Genomic DNA, 13,365 nt, shown 5'->3' with positions numbered 1-13,365 from the left:
CCCTTTATTTTTAATATTTATTTATTGCCAATCCTGGGCTTGGGCTCAGAGCCTGAGCACTGTCCTTGGACTTTCTCAAGGCTAGAGCTCTATCACTTGTGTCACAGCACCACTTCTGGCTTTTTTTCTATGTATGTGGTACCGAGGAATTGAACCTGGGGCCGTGTGCATGCTAGTCAAGCACTTTACCACTGGGCCAAACTCCCGGCCTGTTTTTTACTTTTTAAATAGTTATTTTAAAGGTGATGTACAGAGTGTTAGGAAAATGGAAGAGAAAGGAAGGAAAGAAGTCTGACTGGACTTTCCACAGGCCAGGACTGTTTCTTGAGACAGACCAACAGCAAGGGGTACAGACTTCCCGTGAGCTTGGAAACTGGGTGTCCCAGTGGGAACAGGAGCGGGGTTTTATGGGGTCTGAGCAGGGAGGCAAAGGTTAATGCACAAGCCACTAGGTCAGGGAGGTGGGTGCTTCTCTGCTGGGCCCCATGGAATGTTTGCAGCTGGACTTGGGTATATTGCCCTCTGGAGTCAGGCAGTCCGCACACGGCCTGCCTGGTGTCTATGTGTCCAGGAAAACAGTGCGGGGGGGGCGGATATGAGTATTCCATCTTTGGCTACCTAGAAATCCTGGGCTGAGGGGAGAGGCAGGTCCTTCACACAGGGTCTTTTGGATACATAAAAAGATAAGGCTGGGAGGGAGCAACATTTTTACCCTGATGGGCGCCCTGCCCTCCAGGCACTGGGCCAGTCACTGCCCCCCTAAACACCAGGCCAGGCCTTGGGGGCAGCTGCTTCTAGGGCCATGGCATTCTGCTGGTCACCCCAGTGGGGGGCACAGCTGACAAGGCTGTGCTGCTTGTGCTGGCCAGGCTCCTGGCACCTGTCTCTCCCCTGTTATCCAGGCAGGGCTTCTGCACAGGTGCCCAGGGGCTGGGAGGGGTCTTGGGCTCCCCGTCGAGGATTGGGAAAGTCCCTTCCTTGGGGCCCTTCCACCTCAGCGCTTGCTCCCTCACCCCGGGATGGAACGAAGCCACTACTTCAGCAGGCCACCGCTGGTGTCCCCGACGGGCAGGCTGCCTCTGTCCACTCTGCCCTTGAGACCCAGGAGGGTCTAAAACTCAAAAGCTGGACCTCAGCCTTCAAGGGCCCGCTGCCCCTGAACAGGGCGCCAACCAGTGCCTCCTGGGCCTGGTGTGACCCTCCTGGCCTCTGAGCCTCCTGGGTCTCGCCACTGCCCCAGCAGCACAGGAGATCAGGGCAGGGAGGCCGTCAGGTGCCTTGGGCTCTGGGGTCTGGCTGCCCACCAGGAGCCCTTAAGGAGGTGGGGGTCCCTTGCCTTGGGGAACTCAGGGACGGAAACCCAGGCTTTCACCATGGTCGGAGGCAGCAGGCCTCACCAGTGGCTCTCCCAATCCCGGGCCCCGTCGGAGGGCGCCCCTCCTCCACCGGGACCCCCAAGAATGAGTGGGGCTGCATGGTGCCAGCTGTGAAAATCTTACCATACATGAGCTGTGCCTGGAGCCCAGAGGCTGCTGAGCAACCGCCTCCCCTCCCCTCCTCCCCCCCCAGCCAGCGCCTCCCTGGTATGGTGCCAGATGGGCCCCACACCCCCATGCAGGTGTCCCCTGCCTCCCCCTCCCCCTCCTGCCTCCATCCCCACCTCCAACCCCTCTGCTTTCCACCCTGGCCTGTACCCCACTACCTCCATCCCCAGTCTCCATGCCCTCCCCCGCCCCCCTCAGTCTCCATGCCCTTCCAGGCCCCTCCATCCCCCTGCCTCCCCCTCCTCTTCCCCACACTCCATCCCCTCTCCATGTCAGCCTCCATCTCCCAGCCTCAATTCCCCCTCCCTCCCCATCTCCCCCTCCCCAGCCTCCACTCCCTCCCCCTCCACTCTCTCCATCCTCCCCCCTCTTCACTCCCGCCCCCTCCATCCTCCCCCTCCCCAGCCTCCCCTCCCCCTCCCCCTTCTCCCCTCCCCCTCCCCCATCTCCCCCTCCCCCCTCTCCCCCTCCCCAGCCTCTTCCTCCCTTCCATCCTCCCCCTCCCCAGCCTCCCCTCCCCTCCCCCCTCCCCCTCCTCCCCTCCCCCCTCCCCCTCTCCCTCGTCCCCTCCCCGCGCGCTCCCGCGGGTGTTGGACTGCACTGCCGGGCCCGCGGCGCGCGGCGGGCGGAGGCCTGGTCCGCCGCCGCCCCACGGCGACCGCGCTGCGGCGTGGCGGGGCCGAGGAGCGGGGGCCGCGCTCCGCACCTGCGGCGGCGGCGATGCGGAGGCGGCGGCGGCGCGGGCCGGGGCCGCGCGTGCAGAGCGCCGCGCCCGCCGGGGATGCCGGCCGCCCGCCTCGGGCCGCCCGCCGCGCCGCCGCGGGCCCCGGCCATGTCGTCCTCCTTCTTCAACCCCAGCTTCGCCTTCAGCTCGCGCTCCGACCCCGGTGAGTGCGGGCTGCGGCCGCCGCCCCGGCCCCACCGCCCCGCCGCCCCGCCGCCCCGGCCCCACCGCCCCGCCGCCCCGGCCCCGCCGCCCCGCCGCCGCCCCGGCCCCGCCGCCCCGCCGCCCCGGCCCCGCCGCCCCGCCGCCCCGCCGGCCCCGCCGCCCCGGCCCCGCCGCCCCGCCGCCCCGGCCCCGCCGCTGCCCAGCCGCCCCGGCCCCGCCGCCCTCTCCGCCCCGGCCCCGCCGCCCCGCCACCCCGGCCCCGCCGCCTCGCCGCCGCCCGCCCAGCGCTTCCCGGGAGCGAGGGCGTCCGGCTGGGCCGCCGCGCCGCCCCCCGCAGGCCCCGGCCTCCGCTGGGGGTGGGGGCCGGCTCCGGGGATCCCCTCACACCTGCCTGCCTGCGGGGCCTGCAGGGCAGTGGCTGGGCAGGAGCGCGGGGCAGCTGGGCCCCCATCTCCCCCACCTCCCCGAGGCAGCCCTGCTTGGCCCAGCCCAAGTGGGGGGCTTGGTGCACCCCCGCCTGCCTGGGCGCCCACCCCAGGTCCGGGCGCTGGCCTGGGGCCCGCAGCCGGGCCGGCTGGAGCTGCCCGGGGCTCTGGGCACCATGGGTCTGCAGACAGGGGTGTCACCTGTCTGGGTGACCCAGGGGGCCCAGAGGTCACAGCACCCGCGGTGGAGGCGGTGACCTGGGCAGGGGTAGGGGCGCTGGCTGAGAGCCCAGCCCAGAGCACCTCCAGGCATCCTGGGGCCTGGGCTGTCCCCGCGTCCCGTGTCCTTCCTAGGGGCCTGCTCCAGACTCCAGAGGAACCCCCAGCAGCTGCCCACTGACCGGGCCAGGAGGGCACCGGGGTGACTGCAGGTGGGCCCCCCCCACTGGCCTGTCCACTGTGTTGGGCACAGTTTCCTGGTGCCCTCCCCCACCCCCAGGGTGACAGGCCCTGCTCCCATCCCTCCCTGTCTTGGAGCAGGGTTGTCCAAGGCAAGCGTGGAGAGCTGTGTGCCTGCCTGGAGCTGGACATGGCTTCCCTGGAGGGTCTTCCCCCAAGGTGGGGGGGCCCAGCGGGGTGGTGAGCAGGGCCTGCGGCTCCCCACTCAAGTTTCCTGTAGTCCGCCTCCTTTGGGCCTCCATTTTCCTATCTGCAGCCTGGGACAGCAATGCCCAGCCAGTTGTTTGGCGACCCTTCCTGTCGGCAGAGATGGATGTTTGGGGGGTGTGTATGGGGGTGGACCTGTCTTGGGACACAGCTGGTGCCCTGGTTCCCTCTGCCACGGTGGTCTGCTGGCTTTCCTCCAGCCCCATAGTGCCTGGCAGGTCTGGCCTGACTGGGGGACACCGCTGAGCCATCACAGCCCTGGGAGGGGCACCTGTACCCGGCAGACCCAGGCCTCAGGCCTGGGCAGAGGGTCCTGGCAGGGCCAGCCTGTGCCCTTGGGCTCTGCTATGGCAGGTAGACAGGACTTGGGAAAGGAGGGGACAGGCTGCCTCGGGGACAAGCAGCAGCTGGAAGGACAGAGTCGCCTCTTCTGCAAGTGCCTTGTGGCCAGGCTCTGGCCCAGTGCTCCCTCCCAGCCTTGGTCCTTGCTGCCCGGGTCCCAGCAGGGGTCTGCAGGTGGAGGCCTCAGGCCAGGCACTGTGCATGGGGCCTGGGGTCAGGAGTCCCCGCTCTGGGGACTGGCTCATCTGCCTGCTGCTCACATCCCCCCACCATTTGCTCAGGAGTGCCTTCCTGACCCTCTGGCTCTCTGCCTCAGTTTCCCTCCCTGTACGGAGGGCGTGGCTGCCCTGGGCACCGGTAGTGAGGTGCAGGATTAGCCCAGCCAGGGCTGGGAGCACATGGTGCCCAAGACCCGCCACCCACCTGTCTGTTCTCTCCCCCAGTTCTTCCCCACAGGGGGCTTTCCTGCACCCACATGGCTGGCTGAGGGCTAGGCTGGTGGGCCCTGGTAAGCAGGGGGCAGTGGGGGTGCCTGGCACACTGGAGGCCGGGATGGAGAGGGGGCCGGGAGGTGGCCTGGCAGCCCTGCCCACTGGCTCACGGCACTTGGGAAACAGGCGTGGGCTGGGGGAGGCCCACGGGCCAAGCCGCCCAGCCCGAGACCTGGGGCGAGAGGCCTGGGGTGAGACGGGCGGTCAGGCTTAAAGAGGTCAGCTCCGGCGGGGCCATGGGAGGTGAAGGGCAGGGTGTGGGTGTGGGTTCCTCGGCCCTCAGGCGGGGTGTGTGGCCCCGATGTGTTGCACACACACAGCTGGTGCACAGGCCCTTGCACAGACCAGCACCTCATCACTGCCCTGTCCCCTGTACCTCCCACACGTGTGCACACATGTGCAGAGCCGAGCACACACTTCTGCACAGATGCCCATGTGGGCCTGCATCTGCCCTCCTCTCTGGGAACCCCAGACGCCGTTCCCTCAGGCGCCATGTCTGTCCACCACGACCTCCCGGACCCTTTGGGGAGTTGCGACTTCTGTGAGCCACCCTGAGCCGTGGGCGTCCCGGGTCTGGGGAGACCCTGAACCTGACGTGTTGTGCCCAGCTGTGCTGTGGGCCTGAGCCCCTGGGCTGGCTGGATGGGACCTGAGGTCATGGAGGTAGTTGGGTCATGTTGGGACCTGAGGCCCAGGGAGGGAAGCAGCTGGGTCGCCGATGCTGGATTCCTCCCATGCCCACTGAGCTGCCTGAGACCCAGAGGCCTGGCCATGGTGTGGCCAGCACTGGACTCTGCTCACCTGCCCCACACTGACTGACCCAGAGGTCTCTCCCCCTCTGTGTCCTCTGGAGGGGCAATGCTGTCACCCCACATTCATCTCCACACACAGCCCAGAACAGACCTTGTCTGCAAAGGCTGTTGACGAGGTCAGACGAGGTCGTACGGAGCCCTAAATCCCAAAAGGAAGACCCAGCATGAGGTCTGGGAGGAGCCCCAGGTAGAGCCAAGAACACAGGGCGCAGAGGGCCCCTGCCTGAGCCCTGGGGAGGAGCTCCTGCCCGTCAGCTCTACACTTGGTTTGAAGTGGCCCAGGGTGCCGATGCAGTAATGCAGTAATGCAGTAGCTCCTCCAGTTTGAGGGGAAGGCCAGGACTGGGGCTGCATCTGCCTGGTGTCCGCTTGAGAGGGGTGGATGGGGACGCGCCCAGAGTCCAGGCTCTCACCACCCCTGGTGAGGGACCGGCTGGGACCTCCACTCGGGCCTGTGGCTACCTGCCCTTAGGGCAGAGGCACAGTCAGGGCCAGAGGGAAGGAGGCTGAGGGGTGACCCCAGCCTGCCGTGCTTCATCGGCGTGGATGGCGTGGGCCCCAGGGGCCCCGGGGTGGTGGGCAGGCCCCTGGGCCACCCTGGTGCTGGCTAGGTGTCGGAGGCTTTGGCGCTGGCCCCTCCAGGCCTGCCCCGCCTGCTGTCTGGAGGAATCGGCGACAGGACGGTCGCCCGGCCTCCCCACCCCCAGCAGAGGAAGCCGGCAGAGGAAATGAGGGCAGCAGACGCGGGGCCCAAGCCAGTTCCCAGACCGCCTGTCTGGGTGGACAGTGGCCCGAGGTCTGTCACGGTAGCAGCCCTGGCCTTCCTCTACTGAGGCCGGTGGGGGCCAGGGTGCCGGGCGGGGCCTCCTGAGGGTCCCGTGGGTCAGTACAGTCGGAGCCACAGGGGAGCCACGCCCAGAACCTGGTACGTGGGGGTTTCTGGGAGGACCCCAGCCACCCTGCCCTGGCCGGCCCTGGGAGGGGAAGTGGGGAGGCTGTCTGTCCCCCGAGGCCTGGCGGGGGCAGCCCTGGAGAACATGACTGCACCCAAGACAGGCAGGCTCTCTGCAGTGGCCCCGCAGGCCCCCTGGGTGTCTGAGAGGCCTGGCCTCCCACTGGTAGGGTCCACAGCGACCGCCTTCCTGCTACACTGCCCGTCAGCGTCCCCAGAGAGGACCGGCTTAGGCAATGACATCAGCAGCCTTAGCCATGTGGTCTGAGGCCTGCGGGGCCTTGATGGCCAGCGAGGGGCGGGGAGGGACGAGGTTACTCTGGGCCTGGGGCAGCATGGGTCATCTCCGACCTGGGTGAGGCCTCAGTAGCCCCTCGGGCTTCCTGTTGGGCCCTGATGGTCTTGGACTTTCCTCTTTGGCGCTGGCACTGGTGGTCCCGCCCTGGAAATGCTTAGTGTCAGCCAGAGGCCCAGGGCCTGCATTTTCCCCAGCCGAGTCTGTAGCTGGTTTCCCTGCTCAGAGTGGCTGGCCGGGTCAGGGAGCACAAAAGTGGGCAGTCACTAGGGAGAGGGTGCCGTGCCCTTCTCCCCCTCCCTCCTTCCTGTTTCCTGGCTGGGCTAGGGCGCAAAGAATACCCTCAAATCCCCTGCCTTCCCACCGAATGGGGGCCACAGGCTGCATGCCCTGTCCCCAGGCTGTGGTCTGTGGTTTGCCCCAGATGGACACATGATAGCTTCCCAGCCCTGACTGCCCGAAGCCCTGACCCCCGTCCCCCCGGCCCTAACCCCGTGCCCCCGGCCCTGACCTCGTCCCCCCGGCCCTGACCCCGTCCCCTGGCCCTGACCCCGTCCCTGATCCCGTTCCCCCGGCCCTGACCCCGTCCCCCTGGCCCTGACCCCATTCCCTGGTCCTGACCCCGTCCCCCCGGCCCTGACCCCTGACCCCCGGTCCCCCGGCCCTGACCCCGTCCCCGCAGCCCTGACCCCGTTCCCTGGTCCTGACCCCGTCCCTCCTGGCCCTTACGCTGTTCCCCGGTCCTGTGATCCTCTTCCTCCCGGCCCTGACCCCGTCCCCCTGTCCCTGACCCCGTCCCCCCCCGGCCCTGACCCCGTCCCCCCCGCCCTGACCTCATCCCCGTGTCCCTGACCTCGTCTCCCCCACCCCCCAGCCCTGTCCCTGTCACTGCTGTGCCCCAGGTTCTGTAGACAGTGGGATGTTCCTCAGTCTCCTGAATGATGACTTGCTATATGAACAAGGCAGTCATGCACCTGCATGTGTGTGCACGTGTGTGTGCACACGTGTGTGCACGTGTGCCTGTGTGTGCAGTCAGCTCTAGCCAGCTCTGGCCAGCCGGCCAGGCCTGCCTGTGCTTTGCTGAGGTTTAGTTTCGTGCACATGAAGGTGGAGGTAGGAGAAGCACTGCGCCATACCATACCACCCCCAGCCTGGGCACCTTATTCCCCGTGGTACCCACAGCCGCGAGCATCACTCCCCTCCCTGGGCATGGGCCGAGGGACTGGGAAGCTGCTGGGTGTCGGGCCTGGTGTGTCTCCCTGACCTCAGCCAGCAGGCCAGGGAGCGTGCTTCGTGGTGAGATGCTGTGTCTGCTGGACGTGGTCCAGGGAGATGTCCACACCCCACCAGGAAGGGCCCGGGGGAGGGGCCGGGGGGCCTCTTCACTGGGGAACCCCAGTCTTCCCTTCTTCCCTAAAGAGGACTCAGGGCTGCCCACCAAGCGGCAGCATGGCCATCTTGGCTTTCTAGAGGCAGGGCCTGGCCCCTGGTCCTGCTCAGACCGCTAGCTAGCCCCACAGGCACGGAGATGTCCCCAGCGAGGCCTCGACCCTGCCCCTCCTGCTGTGGGTTCTAGTGATGGTGGCACCACAGCCAGAGCTCTGGAGCTAGAACCACGGCCTCCCCGTTCATTCTCCCCTCGGTGACAGGTCTCCAGGTGCTAATAACCGGCCACAGCCAGCGTGAGTCCCCGTGCTCATGAGAGTGCACTCAGCGTCTGCAGTGCTGGCCGGGGAGCGGGCAGCCAGGCTGAGGACGAGCGCCAGGAGACTGAGGCCCGGGCCCCCCGACGCTGGGTCCTGCATTCCAGGGTGGCCGAGGGGCCGGGGGTGGGTTTCACTGCGCTGGGAGAGTGCTGGGGGCCTTGTGCGTGCTCTGGGAGCTGGGGGTACACACACGTGTGTGACCGTGTGTAAGGGAAGCTGCACATGTGAGGACTTGTACACGCCTGTGTTTGGTGGACAAGGCGGGTGCAGACGTCTGTGAGAGTCAGGATTCCGGGGGCAGAGGGGTGTGTGTGACGGGGCACACTCGTGTATTTGCACGTGGGGCTGAGCATAGACAAATGGGTATATAGCCAGGCACTAGTGGCTCACGCCAGCTACTCGGGAGGCTGGGAAGTGAGGCTCACAGTTCCAGGCCAGCCCAGGAAGGAATGTTCCGGGGACTTTTTTGTGTCTGTCAGTTATGGGGCCTGGACGCTGTCCTGAGCTCTCCCACTTTGAGCCACGGCACTCTGGTTTTCTGGTGGTTAATTGGAGATAAGAATCTCATGGATTTTCAGGCCCTGGCTGACTTTGAATCACCATCCTCAGATCTCAGCCCCCGAGTAGCTAGGACCGCAGGGTAAGCCACGGCACCCAGCTTGCAGGAGACTCTTATCGCCAAATGGCCGCACAAAACCCAAAGTGGTAGAGTGTTAGCCTTAAGCGGAAGAGCTCAGAGACAGCGCCTCGGTTCTGAGTTCAAGCCCTATGACCACCACCATACGTGTGTGTGTGTGTGTGTGTGTGTGTGTGTGTGTGTGTGTGTATGTGAGCTAGTGTGAGGAATGTGCCCCTCCAGCAGGGCTCTCTGGAAGGCCTAGTACCCAGCCCCCGGCAGCCCCTCCACCTTTGGGTACAGGTGACGGGCCTGGTGACAGAAGTCGGGGAGCTGCCGTGGTTCCAGTGCTCTGGGTATGACCTGCCGCCTCTGTGGCCGGCCGTCTTCATGGCTGTGTCCCACTGGGACCAGGCCTGGTCTCCATCTCTCCCTGAGGATGGACTCCCCAGGATTCCGTTCCTCTCGGGAGACACGCGGTCTGGCCCTTGACCGGTGAGCAGCCCCAGCCCCACAGCTGTCACCTCTGACGGCACATGGGGTCAGGAGCCGGAGGGGCTGTCTGTGACAGGACGTCCCCTGCTCCCTCCTGCTGCGCCTCACACCCTGCCTGCCACTAGGGCTTCCCCAGCTGGACGCACTCACCCCTGGTTGCCACACTTCCTTCCTGTGCCCCATATATCTGCGCCACCACGCAGGCGGGAGGGGCAGGGACCCCGCCTGCCTGTGCCCCAGCACTGTCTGGAACGCTGTCCACAGGCCCCACGGGCCTGGCACAGACATCGGGGAGGAGTGGACAGTAGAGGGGGTCAGGCAGGAGGGCTGGACCCTGGGCCCCCATGCAGGAGCCCTCTTGGTACACAGGGACAGCTGGAGTGCCCTGCTTCTGGAACATTCCATCACCCCAGAAGAAACCCCTGCTGACACCAGGACTCACCTCTGCATCTGGGTCTGCCGGGGCTTCCTGTCTCAACTGCACCGAGCCACTGTGGGACAAGCCTGGCTCTGTCTGGGGTCTGTGCTGTGCAGCCCCTCTTCCAGGAGAGTCCAGCCCGGGGCTGACCTGAACCCAGGGCCCTGCCAGTCTGCCCTTCCCTCTGTAGCAATGGTTCCTGTGAGTCTGAAATAACCTGCGTGTGCATGTGTACACATGTGTGTGTCTACATGTGTGTGTGCATGCATTGCAATGTGCGTGTTCTTCCAGCGAGCTACATGCCCAGCCTCCCTTTTCTTTTCCGGCAGCACCGGGGTTTGAGCTCGGCGTCTCATGGTTTAGGGGCGGGCACTCCTCCATTTGAACCACACCTCCAGCCCTGTTTTCTGTAGGTGTTCTGGGAAGGGTCTCCGGTCTTTGCCTTGGTAGACTGTGATCTTCTGACGCATGCCTCCTGCCCTAGCTGGGACTGGGGAAGTGACCCGCACGCTGGCCCCGAGGGACTCTCCATCACCTCTGTTGGTCTTGAGCCCTGCTCTCCTCTCCACTGCTGGAGTGTGGAGGTAACACACACAGTCGGCCGTGCCCAACCAGACTGTGGTTTTGGGACGGGGCCCTGTGTGTGGACTTGAGTTCTCAGGGGACCGGCCTTCGCGTCCCCGAGGCTGGCCCTGCCACGTCCGCCCTAAATTCTCCTGTTACTCTTCCGGGTTCTGATTTGCCTGCTCCTCCTCTGTGGAGTATTTGCGGTGCTGCTTGTGTTCGTGGACATGTTCTGGGGTGCTCCTGCCCTCCGCGGCTCTGGCTTCCGGCACACATGCCCCTCCCTCCTAACTTCTTAGATTGAATTCCGACATGGGGACTTCATTAGCCGAAAGGCAGGGAAGTCCCCAGGGCTTTTCCCACTTCCCACCTCCTGAGGGCCGGGCTGCAGATCAGCTTTAAACTCTAAAGACACCCCGTCTGGACCCTGGACCTCGTTCTGACGGGCACCTCTTTGGTTATGGAAGTTTGAATTGTGAGCTGTCTCCACAGCGCGTGTGTGTGTTTGCGTGTCTTTGCTGGTCGTGTGCTGTACATAGGACTCTGACTCACGGTCAGCAGGCGTTTCTACCTGGCTGGCACCACGCTGTGAATCTGGGTGCTTTTTATTGAAAGGACATTTTTGTAGCCAGATGCATCTTTTCTTTTTTCTTTTGTTGGTCCTGGGGCGGGAGCTCTTTTTGCTCAAGGCCAGCACTCTACCTCATTGTCACAGCTCCATTTCTGGTTTTTGAGTAGTTAACTGGAGATGGGTCTGTCAGGGATTCTCCCAGGCTTCCCCCATCTCAGCCTCCTGAGTAGCTAGAATTGCTCACCGACGTGGGCCACCAGTGCGGCAGCGGCATCAGGTGGAGCCTTTTTTCTTTGGTCCCTCCTTCCTTGCATCCCTTTCCTCTGCCACGGAGGTGGGGCTGGCCTGTCACAGTGGCGGAAGACGAGCCTGGCACAGGCTGGGCACGGGTTCTGTCCCGGCTCCAATGGCGCAAGCCCTGCTGCTCTGGGCGGCTCCTGGGCCGACTCCACCCCAAGAGGTCCTGCAGTCCTTCCTGTGTGCGGCCTCTGGTTGAACAGCTGCTTTGGGCAGCACCTGAGATCAGCTCGAGGGCTTGTACTTAGGCAAGGTCTCTGCCACGTGGCCATTTTTGTGGTAGGGTTTTGCTTTATGTCTGGGCTGCCTGGGCTATGATCTTCCTGCTCCTGCCTCCCGGTGCTGCTGGAGTGCTGAGCCGCAGTGCCAGCCACTGTCCCTGTCCCTCGCAGGGGCCGCGCCCGGCCATCGAGGGACACAGTCTCCATAAACACCCCCGGCCTTATCAGTTGAGATGGGGTGGCACTGATGCTTTACCTGGCAGGGCCTGGAAAGGATCCACATCTCTCCGGCTCCAGAGGAGCTGTGATTTCAGGTGGGCACCCTGTCCCCCAGTTGAGGGGAAGCTTCCGGGGGGAAGGAGCTCCACCCCAGCAGCTGCACCCCTGGGGGAGGCTCCCCCCTCCTCCACACCAGCCTGTGGGAGATGGAGCTCGGCGTCCATCCACCCTCAGGCCTGGCCCGCCCTGACCATGTGGCTGTCCTCTTCTGGGGGTCCTGACCAGAGCCAGGTGGGCAGTGGGGAGGGGGTTCCTGCCGGGGGGGGGGAGGAGAAGGGCGGGTTTGGATCCCATGCGGAGAACAGTGAGGCAGTCGGAGTGACTGTCGGGTGGTGACTGTCTGAGGCCTCCTAGACATGGTGGCCTCTGTCTGTGAGGGGGCAGCCTGCCCTGCAGAGTGGGGGGTGGCACAGACGGCAGTGCGGGTGGCTTCCTGCTGACGGCTCGCGGCTGTGGCCACGTGCTGGAGCGAGCCACCCGCCTTGCTCCGAGTCAGCCAGGCCCGGCCTGCCATGCCTGGCCTGAGCTGCTGGCCGTGGCCAAGGCTGACCGTGAGTCTTGGGGTTTGTTTCCCTCATTTCCTTCACTTGATGCAGACCCCAAGACCCCGCCAGCACCAGGCCAGTGCTCAGCCATCGCCACGCCCCTCGCCTGTGCGTTTGCTTCTGAGTTAGGGTCTTTCTGACCTTTCTGAGCCAGCCCCCGACGCTTGGCTTCCTGCCTCGGGGGCTCAGCGTGCTCCACCTCACTCAGCTCCCGGGTCAGGAGCAGACAGGTCCTGGGGTGTGTGCCTGGGCCCGTGTCCGTGTGGAGGGGGGCTGCCGCCGTGCCTGGGCCCGTGTCCGTGTGGAGGGGGGCTGCCGCCGTGCCTGGGCCCGTGTCCGTGTGGAGGGGGGCTGCCGCCGTGCCTGGGCCTGTGTCCGTGTGGAGGGGGGCTGCCGCCGTGCCTGGGCCTGTGTCCGTGTGGAGGGGGGCTGCTGCCGTGCCTGGGCCTGTGTCCGTGTGGAGGGGGGCTGCCGCCGTGCCTGGGCCCGTGGCTGTGGAGGGGGGCTGCCCGCTTGCCCCCTTAGCCATGCACGGGGGTGCCCTGCTCTGGCCCCGTCCTCTGTCTTAAGCCGTGGGTATCCAGGCCCTCCTGCCCCCATGTTCACAGATGCATGGGGGCTCTGCCCCGTCTCAGGCTTGTCTATCATCTGGTGCTGTGGACAGCAGGTGGCTGTCCTGAGTCACCCACACGGCCTCTCAACCCCTGCGGGGCTGGGCGGGGGGTAGGGGAGTTGGGGGGAAGGCGGGGCGGGGGAGCCCTCCAGCTGCCCCTCCCAGGAAGGACCCTGTGCGGGCTCTGGGCGTCTGCAGCACCCTACTCTTAGATCCTCAGTTGCACCCCACAAGCAAACACCAGCTGGAGCCATGGTGCTGGGGCTCTTGGCCTCTTTCAAACTCTTCCAGCCTCTAGCGCGCTGCCTCATGGAGGGAGAGGCCCCGCCTGGACCCCATGGCTACGTCTAAAGTGCGCCTTGAGGAGAGTAAGATCCTGAAGGTCTGCCGGGCCCTGCCACCCTGGACTCTGGGCCAGTCCTTCCTGGTGCATGGGGGCCTGCGAGGGGGTGGAGGCCCACAGCCAGGGCCCCACTTCAGGGCCTCCCAGTCCTCGCCCACCCCGGCCCCTGGCCCACTGCCCTCTGGCCTTGGCTCCGCCTGCTTTCCTCAAAGCTCAGCAGAGCTGAGCAGTAGCTGAAGGGAAAAATCTGAATGCTGGAGGGGCAGCCTGGCCAGCCAGGC

At 65.6% G+C, this 13,365-nt stretch overlaps 1 protein-coding gene across 1 annotated transcript in view; it reads left to right on the top strand.

Moving 5' to 3' along the window:
* Nucleotides 1-2,376: 2,376 nt before the first annotated feature.
* Nucleotides 2,377-13,365, top strand: part of Lmtk1 (lemur tail kinase 1) — a 28,761-nt gene continuing 17,772 nt past the window's right edge. Inside the window, exon 1 of the mRNA XM_090351337.1 lies at nt 2,377-2,431. Coding sequence (XP_090207463.1) covers nt 2,377-2,431 — 55 coding nt within the window. The remainder of the gene's footprint in view (nt 2,432-13,365) is intronic.

Source organism: Megascapheus bottae, chromosome 17 (assembly GCF_031878675.1).
Source record: "Megascapheus bottae isolate mThoBot1 chromosome 17, mThoBot2.hap1, whole genome shotgun sequence".
Taxonomy (NCBI): Eukaryota; Metazoa; Chordata; class Mammalia; order Rodentia; family Geomyidae; genus Megascapheus; species Megascapheus bottae.
The sequence above is the reverse complement of the archived record's forward strand: the minus strand, read 5'-3'. Positions and strand labels throughout refer to the sequence as shown.